General features: G+C 33.2%; 2 protein-coding genes across 2 annotated transcripts in view; one reads left to right on the forward strand and one right to left on the reverse strand.

Moving 5' to 3' along the window:
* Kin (leucokinin) overlaps positions 1–2,093 on the reverse strand; it is a 4,986-nt gene extending 2,893 nt beyond the window's left edge. The window contains exon 1 of the mRNA XM_013310801.1: positions 1,995–2,093. The gene's annotated coding sequence lies outside the window, so the exon portion shown is untranslated. The remainder of the gene's footprint in view (positions 1–1,994) is intronic.
* COMMD4 (COMM domain containing 4) overlaps positions 1–10,245 on the forward strand; it is a 15,971-nt gene extending 5,726 nt beyond the window's left edge. Inside the window, exons 2-6 of the mRNA XM_013310803.1 lie at positions 6,882–6,916; positions 7,076–7,198; positions 8,992–9,031; positions 9,338–9,541; positions 9,954–10,245. Coding sequence (XP_013166257.1) covers positions 6,914–6,916; positions 7,076–7,198; positions 8,992–9,031; positions 9,338–9,541; positions 9,954–10,174 — 591 coding nt within the window. The 5' untranslated portion in view covers positions 6,882–6,913 and the 3' untranslated portion in view covers positions 10,175–10,245. The remainder of the gene's footprint in view (positions 1–6,881; positions 6,917–7,075; positions 7,199–8,991; positions 9,032–9,337; positions 9,542–9,953) is intronic.
* The last annotated feature ends 551 nt before the right edge of the window (positions 10,246–10,796 follow it).

The raw sequence follows: 10,796 nt of genomic DNA on the forward strand, positions 1-10,796 counted from the left end.
CCTCTCCTCCGTCGATTAAAGGTAGGCAACGCATATGCAATTGCGTATGTCTATGGGCAACGGTCACTTCGCTATTTCAGCGATTTCAGGTGGCCGCTCGCTCGTTTGCCACCTTATGATATAAAAAATAAAAAAAAATGTCAATTTGCAATGGCGGCCATTACGTTAGACTTTAGTTATTTAGTGAAAATTGTAATATAAAGTGATTTGATATCCTACTAATATTATACATAAATGCGAATGTTTGGATGGATGTTTGTTTAAAGGTCCAGGACGGCTGAACGGATTTCGATTAAATTTGACATACATTTAGAAATCAGTCTAAAAGAACACATAGGCTACTAATTATGTTTTTTTTTAATACCGCGCGGACGGAGGCACGACGACAGCTAGATATAAAAAATAGCTAATGTTGCAATGGTTAAGTCAATAAGTATTTTTTATTTTTATTATTGAATTTATACTTATATATTTTCAAAGATCATCAGCTACACGTCCCCACTGAGAAGCTTGGAACCTACTCTAAGTTAGGGGCGTTATCCCATAGTCAACCACGCTAACCCAGAGAGGGTTGACTTCACACATATCTTTGAATTTCTTCGCAGATATGTGCAGGTTGTATTGCGATGTTTAAAGATAATTTGCGCGATGATAATTTGGCATTTGTTTCGCAGTGGAAACCCACTTTTTTAACAATTAATGTTGTCATACCAAAAACAATAATTACAGAACCACTGAAGTATTTTTTTTAATTTAAATGTAACAATAAAGATTGTTTTATGTAGAAAATATTTGTGTATTACGTAAATATTGTACATAATATATATTTACGATGTAAATATATGTCTATATCACATTTATAGCAAACATAAATAATATAATTATGAAAAAAAATGTTCTTTTTTCAAATATTATTCATCATTTTAAAAGATAAAGATGCTCGATAACTCGAATTTGCCAAATATTTTATTATAAAAAGAAAAAATAAAATAATTATAGTATAATATATTTATAAGATACATATAGTATAATATATTAGTACCTGGATGACGGAGCTTTGCTCGGTATTTTTTTTAAAATTGTGGTTTTTGGAAGTTTTATTTAAGTACGAATTACTAATAAAATGATGAAATATGAATATTATTTTTCGATCTTACCGATAGAAAAAGTTAAGTTTATGTTTAAGTTGATTATCGATAAAACACGAATTTTCTAAAAATGATTCCTAGCTAGATCGATTTATCGCCCCCGAAACCCCCTATATACAAAATTTTATGAAAATCGTTGGAGCCGATTCCGAGATTCCTATTATATATATACAAGAATTGCTCATTTAAAGATATAAAGCATAAAAGAAATTTGATGGAGAAATTATCAAATTAGGAAATCTTACTAATGTTATATATGCGAATGTTTAAATGGTTATGTTTGTTTGAAGTTTTCTCCAGAATGGTTGAAGGGATCTTAATGAAATTAAGCATACATGTAGAATATGGTCTGAAAGAACACATAGGATACTAGTTTTTTTTTTAATTCCGCCCGGACAGAGTTGCGGGCGTTAACTAGTTCTATAATAGTTAGGATGTTGCATAAAAGAAGTTTGATGTAGGAATTGTCAATGAAAAGTAACGATAAATAGAGAACTCAAATTATTGCTTTAATTCGTCCATTTATATTATTTAGATAAAAATTAAACATTTAATTTATTGTTATAAGAACTTAACCGAATTTAATTATTTTTTTACACAACAAAAAACACAATTTACGACAAATAACGTCTGCAAAAAAATAAGTAAAATTAATTAAAATATAAAATTACAAATATTTTTGCGCTCTGCAGCCCTGGTTAAAATTTATTTATATTATAAATACAAAATAAAATCTACTTATAAAAATTAAATCACATATTTAGTCAAGGAAAACAAATCTATAATAATTTTTAAAAAAAATTAAGTAATATTTCTAGGAAATCCGAATATAAATCTATGTCTTACCTGGATAATTTACAGCATAACAGCAAGACACAGAATAACACACACAGCACTTAACACGTGTAAACTCTTACTGTGGAAATTGTCGGCGCAGTAACAACGCCGACGGCCGGCGCTAGTGTTGTGATCCCAACGTCGCGCGCCACCTCTTATATAGCCTGTAGCATCAAATGAGGAGCGTCAGCAAAAACAGCTCGCAATTATTCGTATCACTGTCGATCATTAAGCGTGATTTCTTTCTCCTGTATCCCGTATGACATATATTTTGTCTGGTTATTTCTCGCGGTATAACTTTGGTTTTCAATATTTTCGATACTTATTATTATGTTTTAATTATGTACTTTTTATATAATACGGTTGACCACGACTTTATCCGTTCGGAATTAAAAAACTTAATTATTAGTCCATGTATTCTTCTAGACTATGTTCTACATATATGCCAAATTTAACGGTTCTGGAGATACTTTCTAACAAACATCTATACAAATATTCGCATTTATAATATTAGTAAGATTACAGGGATAGGAAAATATATATATATATTTAGTATATTTTGTAACGGAACTATGTTTTCCAAAATTGTAACTGAAATATGATGAGACATAATTGTGTAATAAAAAATCTTAGTGGTCTTTTACTAAATTTTATCTCAACAATTTTCGAAGGTTTATATTCAAAAGTTCTCTAAAGTATAAACAATGATTAAATCAAAGATAATTTTTAGAATAAATATATAATATATCATATTATCCTTACGTTGAATCTGTTCTGCAGACGGTACATATCGGTACCAACTGTTGAATTGCAATGGGCCATTCCCACCGCATCGTAGGACTCTGCCGACCCCATACTTCATATTCATTAGTTTGCTGTGCTAAAATTGTTTGCTATCATTGTTACCCCTTGGCACTCGTAGCGTCCATTTTCCTTGAAAAATATATATATTTTTTATATTTATCTTGTTATGATTTATTATTTACAATATCGATTTTGATGAGCTAATGATCAAGGAATCTGGTAAGTCCCCCCCCCTTTCCTTCCAATCTTAAAGGATGGGAAGGGAAAGTGAATCTAATGGAGCAGGAGTCGCATAGGAAGGAGACATATTCTCTTTCTGTGCGGTTCTTCTGATTAAAAGTAGGCAACTTGCAATTGCGGATGTCCACAGGCAGTGGTCGCTTCGCTATTACGGCGAATTTAGGTAGCCGCTTGCTCGTTTGCTACCTTATAATATTTTAATAAGGCACTCATTTGGTGGTAATTTGGGTGTTCATTGTAAAAAATGTTCAATGGAATTGAAATAACGATTACAAGTAACTTTTAACTGGATATTTGGTAAAATAAATTAACCATCTTTTTTAGGTTAAGAACCTTGTGAAAATTTCTTTTCACTTTTCCGCGTGTTTTCCTTAAAAATGTCGGCAAGATTTTTGTTCTAGTTAATTTGTATCTCAAAGAGAATTGAACCATTTCGAAGGCTTGAAATAATTATTTACTTTGTTCAAAAAAAATCTTTTACATTTTAGATAAAAATTTTAGCTATAATTACGAGTATGACTTGTCTATTATATTTTAAAGTAGTTCTCGCCCGCGACTTTGTCTGCGCAAGACTAAAAAAAACTTAATTAGTAACCTATGTGTTCCTCCAGCCTATGTTCTATATTTATGCTAAATTTCAGTAAGGTCCACCATCTAAACATTCGTATTTATAATATTAGTAAGATTTCATCCTTTGAAATATTCTTTTGGACTAGTATACTAAAACCATGTCGACTCTCACTTGGCCTTAAAGTCGACCACTGTTGCGCGTAGATGTTCTTTTCATCACCAAACATTGGTCCTTGCGATGCACTTCCAATATTTTGACCAGGTCCATCTATCTATCAGTCTTCTGCAGGCTTACATACACTGCGTCAAACTATAGGAAACGGTCATTCATAAATCTTTCGGCTTCAGCGACGTTTTGTCCAAATTTGACACCAAAATGTTCTTTATATGTTAAAGTATACTCAGAGATGTTAAGTGGCTACTAAGAGACATTTTTGGTGTAGATTTTGTAATGTTTCTTACATTGGATGAGTCAATTAACAACGACTATCCTTGATTTTGTACATGTTAGCAGACTTTAAGGTTCGTGGTATCCAAAGTATTTGTATCCGTATTTGTATCCATATTTGTATCCATTCGTACCCATCGGCCACGCGATCGTCGCGAGCTCTCAGTTGACAAATATACGTTTGTTTTTAAAAATCCACACGAACGTTACCCATTGTTCTCGATTCAATGTCGTTACGGAATCAATAAAGTTTTTGGAATTCCTGTTAAACTGAAGATGATATAAGATCTTATTGGATACATTCATTTCATTGTTTTATTGGCTTTTTTAAGCGCTACAGATCTGAATAATTGTCTATGTAATCATAGATGTATTCAAATAATTGTGTCATGAAATTGTTTGTTCCTGTCGTCAGACGTTGCTTGCACTAATCAAGTCTGATTTTTAATTAATAATCAAACCATTAAAAATAAGTTGATAATTATAAGAAGCTGCAAATTAATTACTTAACATTAGTTTTCATCGACTTATAATAAACTAGCTGTAGCACGCGACTCTGTCCGCGCGGAATTAAAGAAAAAGTAATAAGTATTCTATGTGTTCTTCCAAACTATGTTCTACATCTATGACAAATTTCCTCAAAATCCGTTGAGGCGTTCCAGATACCTTCAAACAAACATCCATCCATCCAAACATTCGCATTTATAAAACTAGTAAGATGTCACGATTTTGGTTTAAAAACCACCCAGACTGTCTGCTTCATAGTTTTTTTTTTAATTCAGTTGTTTTCTTTAATTTGTACGTAGCCGTTTTTAGTAGATGATAAAATTAACAAGGTGTGAAGATAAGGCGCTTCGTAATAAGTCGGAGTATTTTGACAGGGCCGGGCACCTGACACTTTTAAGTTGATTGAATGAAAACACGCCTTGCGAACCACGTCTTCACCTGCCCTGAACGCCCACAGACTAAATAATTAATAGATATTGCACGTAATATTTTTTTTTATAAATTTTGGCAAAAAAGTCAGCTTGCATCTGAAATCGCTAAAATAGCGAGGCGACCACTGCCCATAGACTAAAAAGTTACATTTCAGCATTGAATATCGTCCGAAAGTAATAAAGCGATTTGAAATAATTCTTTCACTGTTGGAAATCTAGAGTATCCCTAGGTGACATAGGCTATATTTTTTTTTAATTTACAGATAACTGCCAGTGTCTATTAATTGCGCTAAAGCCAGATAAAAGAATAATTTTTTTTTCTACGAATTTTATAAACTTTTGTGCCAATGATATAAAATAATTAACATAATAAACGAGATGGGTGCCAGGGAATCGGATCAATTGGAAACTCTTTTTAACCGATACCCGAAATTTTTGTTGATCAAAGCTCAAGCGATTCGAAATTTGAAATTAATTGTCTCAATAAAGTTTGGACGCAGTCTCTGGTTTTCGACATGAGTGCAATATTTTTATGAACAAATCAAATTAAAAAGACTTTAAATAGTTTATGACTTTTCTTAATAATAGATTTGCTTCGATTTACTGGGATTATATTGCCCGTGGGTTTGTTTGCGCCATTTTATTATATTTCTGGAATGCTTGTATGAAAGAATGCGATGGGGACCAACGGACAGTGAAATTGTTATTAGATAATATTTACTTTATGGCTTTGATGGGAGTGAATACTCTATGGATGTGGTTACTGATGCAACTTTCACACGAGGGCATCCCAGTGTAGACATTGCAGTACTGTTTGAAGTCACACTTACTTTTAAAATAGAACCGTTCTATCCTTCTTTACGTAGCAATTATTGTTGTTCTTATCTTATCCTTGTTATTCTTAGTTTACTACCCTCGTGTGAATAAATCCGATACTCAGATTCTCATTGACAATACAATATGTAAGTCACTTTCCTATCGTAAATGCCGTTCGGTTTGTAATTTGTCTAGGCAAATTACAAAGAGTCGGGAACTCGAAAGTATCACCATTTCAAAGGTCGGTAACGCAACTGTGGTTCCTCTGGTATTGCAGATGTCCAAGGTCTTCGTTAAACCCCTCGGTGTTTCCACTGCTTGTTTGCCCCTTCTCTTATAAAAAAAAACCATCAAGGTGTAGTGTAGGGTTTTCATTAGTAGAAATTGTGGATGTGCTCTATGTGACAAATATCGGCTATAATTTGTTATTCCAAATAGGAAATTAAAAAAAAAACAACGTGACTACATCCAATATTCATGGCTGCATATGAATGTATATTTTCTTCAAAAGCCTTTCAAGAGGCTTCGAAGTTTTAAAATAGAACGTTTTAAAATTGTGCCGTTAGTAAGGAGTTGTAGATGTAAGAAACGATATTGCAGTTTCTTTTCATTGAGCTCGCAATTTTCCATCATAGACGATTTTATGAATGAAACTCAATTCTCATTTATGTTATTACATATTAGTTGTTGCCTGCGACTTCGCCTGTATGTTTCTTTAAAAAAAAACATAACGTATGTTCTTCTTATGTACGTCAGCATTTGAAAGTTAAGATAAAATCGGTCCAGTTTCTTTGGAGATTATTTTTGGCCAAAGATAATCTTCAATAATAGAATAAAGAGAGTCTGCAGTAGTTTTCGCTATTTTATAAATTTAAGGTTATTTGTTTAAGTTAACAGCGATAGTAAGGTATACTAGTTTTCTAGCGTAAAATGTTTAACAGAATACGATGACGTTTGAACAAAATGGCGGCTGTGATTTTGACACATTGAAAATTAACCGCCCATGTATTATTTATGTTTTCATACGTCTGATATGAATTTACATGTTAATTTTATAACATTAAATGTGAATTGTTTCAGATCGTTGAGCTGTTGTCCACTTTAACTCGAATATGGTAAGACATTTGCATACGAATTTAAACTTATGATTTACAAGATTGTCCAAGTATTGTAGCGTGGGTTTCAAATGCCTTGGTTCAGTCATAAGACTGATATTTTGCCTTCTTATTACGATATATACGATTACTTTATACTATTATGTTGTTTATTGCTAGAAATTCAAGTTCTGCTCTGAGGGAGACTGTCCGCTGTGGGCGTTGGCGGCGCTGCACGCGCTCGGTGCCCTGCCCGCGCAACTCTTCAGGACTCTGCTTCATCATATCACTGAAGAACAGCCGGTTTGCAATTATTTTTAACAACTGTAACTTAACAGAAGTGAATTGTTTTAATGAATACAGATTTCTTTGGATGACCAAAGAAAGTATGGAGTAAGATTGTCTGAAAGAGGATATGCGTAAAAATTGGATGGATTCATATTTTTTTAAATTATAAGGTAGCGAACGAGCCAGTGCCTACCTGAAATCGGTGAAATAGCGTTGAAATATGACGGCCGATAGAGATGTATGGAGGAGTACATACTGTGCCGATCCTCCGTAGGGATAAGGTCAGGTGGATGATACAGTTTTTTTTTTATTTAATTATAGCACGCGCATTAAGCCACAAATTGACATAATATGAATATATTATATTAGTTGTAGGTTTGATTTGAATTAATAATAATTTATATATGTACCAACTCTGACATGTTTTCTTGCAATGTTAAACATTTGGAAACTAAAAACTATTCAATATAAGACGAAGTTAAAATTCCAAGCAACATGTAGTAGCAATTTTAAAAATATTAAATTTACACTTTACATTGTTCATGTGAAGTGCATTTTGACACGTAGACGCTGAGACAATTGGCAAATTGAGTTTGATACATGTCTTCGAAAACGTAATTATATTTTCCAATATTTCAGGTAAGAATGAACTTTAAAAAATATTTTTATCAGGCTCAAATTGGCAACAATATCTTACTAATATTACAAATGCGAACGTTTAGGTCTGTGGTTCCCAAACTTATGTTGTCTACTGCCCACTTTGAGAATAAATATTTTTTTAGCGCCCCCATATTCTCACATATTTAAAAACCACTATAACTTCAAATTAAATTAATTGATTATTGTGACCTATACATGTATATTAACGGAGAATTCTAAACGAAACTTTTACTTTAACCCGCAACTTGAGACCTGCAGCGCCCACAAGGGGGCGTTATCGCCCACGTTGGGAAATACTGGTTTAGGTGAATGGACGGATGTTTGTTTATAGGTATCTCCAGAATAGCTGCATGGATCTCCCTAAATTAATCTTAGATGTAGAACACAGACAACTAATTAATATTTTTTTTAATTCCGCTCTGACAGTTTTGCGGGCGACAGCTACTATTTACATATTTTAGAATTTGTTACCGAGTTACTACGAGCAGCTGTTTATAAATCTGATGTTAACGTGTTTGTCGCCTAAAATAACCTAAAATCCATATCTTTATGAACTTTGGAAGGAAAAAAAATGGCCGACCTTTGTAAATATTCAGTTGACAAATAACATTTGGTGACCCACGCGGACACTCTCGTCTAACATTAACTTAATAATGTATCACAAGAAAACCTCCGTTTGTTGACAGAACATGATGCTGTGATATTTTTCAAACATGTAATATTGTGTTTTATGTTTAGTTCTTGTGTAAAATCTTATTAATAATATAACTCCCGAACAGCTGAACGGATCTCGCTGAAATTATGCATAGATGTAGAACATAGTCTGGAAGAACACATAGGCTACTTATTAAGTTTTTTTAATGTCGCAAGGACGCAGTCATGGGCGACAGCTAGTATTAAAATCAAGTGTCAAGAATTCATAGGGTTCTATAGCTTTAAGAATAATGGACCTTCAGTAATGAAGAATACGAATAAGAAGAAGATAGCTTTAAGATTTATAAATGGTTCTCGAAATAAGTTTTGAAATAATACATACGTATATTAGTAAATGTTTATTATTATGTGAGCAAATATCTTTTTTTTAAATCTAATTATTGAAAAGGATATTTAAAAAGTTACCAAAAAATTTATTTTGACTATTGTTGCAGGATGATGGCATCATGGAGATATTGAAGAACACCAACTTATGTAAGTATTATTTCCACTGTAGCAACTGCGCATAATGATGAGCTATTACTTAAAGCAGTCAAACATTTGCTTAGTGGCAAAAGGGCCTAAAGTGTACCTAAAATATACGTTTAAATTGTATGCGATTATTTATGCGAATTTTTGGATGGATGGATGAATGTTTGTTAGACGGTATCTCCAGAACGGCTGCATGTGTCTTGCTGTAATTTGGCATAGATGTAGATTATAGTCTGGAAGAACACATAGATTACTAATTTGCGGGTTCTACTGAATCGCGGGTAACAGCAATGTTAGCAATAATTCTAGCATCACGCGAGGAGAGCGCGCGCGCAGCAGCAGTGATCCGGTGGACGCTGCAGCAGGCGCAGCGCTGCGGGTGCAGCGGCGTGCAACTAGCGCGGGACTTGTTAGTGCTGGGCGTGCCGCGCGCGCACGCAGCTGCATTTGCGGAGGCCGCGGATAACACGCGTGAGGCATACGTTGATAATGCACGAGAAAAAGCTTTATTTGGTAAGAAACTTCTTTGACATAAACCTTATTATACACAATACAGGCTATAAAACTTTTGTCAACTTTTATTTTACAGTGTCGATGGCCATTCAAAGGTTTGGTTAATGATCTTGAATGGTTTCGAATCCCGAAATTTAACTTTCTTTTTAAACCACTAATCGTGGGTTTCTGAGACCAAAATCTCCGTTTAAAACATATTGATATCTCTGTTTTTGTCAACTGTAATGACAAGGATGACGATATTTTTATACAGGAATTATGTTCTCAAAAGCTCACGGTAAATGGTTTATTTGTTTCTAAACTCCTTTCGTTATAGAAAGTCGCAGATATTACAATTTTTCTTATATTGCGTGTTTGCAATTTGTGTTTTTTTTTATTCTAAACTATATTTCTTTAAATTGTTTTGTTTCAGTTAACAAACTGACGGATATTACAACAGCCTCAGGTCCTGATGGTACAATAGATGTCGTTAAAGTGACGCTTAATTCAGAGGAAGTGTTCAGCGGAGAACAGAGGATTACAGATCTGTTAGTTGATAAGTCTATGTTGAAAACTTTGCTCGAAGAATTGAAGGCTGCAAGAATGAAAATGGAGGAAATTAGCACAGAAGTAAATGACTCGCAGAATCTATAATGGATTTGAATTCAAGCTTGTAATATGTTGATTTCGTTATATTTTAATTTAATAAATCATTCCGTAATTCACGTTTTATTTTTATATCTCTCTCACCTCAATCAAGTTTTCAATAAACCTAATATAGAGTACCTAAAATAATTAGTAACTGTAAGGGTCTGTACACACAGACCAGGGCTGAAAGCTTAGCAGATTCTGATCACCAAAAATTGAGCTTTAAAAGATTGGAACAAGTTTTAATTTTAATTCTCACGTAATATAAATTTCACGACAGATATGTCTAAAAATTACAATAAGAGTTTGTAAATAGTCCATATATATACATGCACTTATTTTTATAAAGGACCTTATACTTCAGGGTAAGCAATAAAAAAACATGATGATATCACGGAAAAATATGGAACTAATTCTGAAGCCGATTGTAGCGCCCTCAGGTCAGCATTTTCATACTCTTGATATGGCTATACTCTCCCTATGACTATACTCCCGTCTCTTATTTTATATACTCTTTGCTATACTCTTTTATGAATATTTCCGCTCTTTAATTTTTATTCCTTGGATTCGTGACATTTTGTGTTTTTTGAGTAATGAACATTTTCCAAATAAGATATGACCTAAAAGT

The sequence above is a fragment of the Papilio xuthus genome, unplaced genomic scaffold (genome assembly GCF_000836235.2).
Source record: "Papilio xuthus unplaced genomic scaffold, Pxut_1.1 DF827714.1, whole genome shotgun sequence".
In the NCBI taxonomy this organism is placed as follows: domain Eukaryota; kingdom Metazoa; phylum Arthropoda; class Insecta; order Lepidoptera; family Papilionidae; genus Papilio; species Papilio xuthus.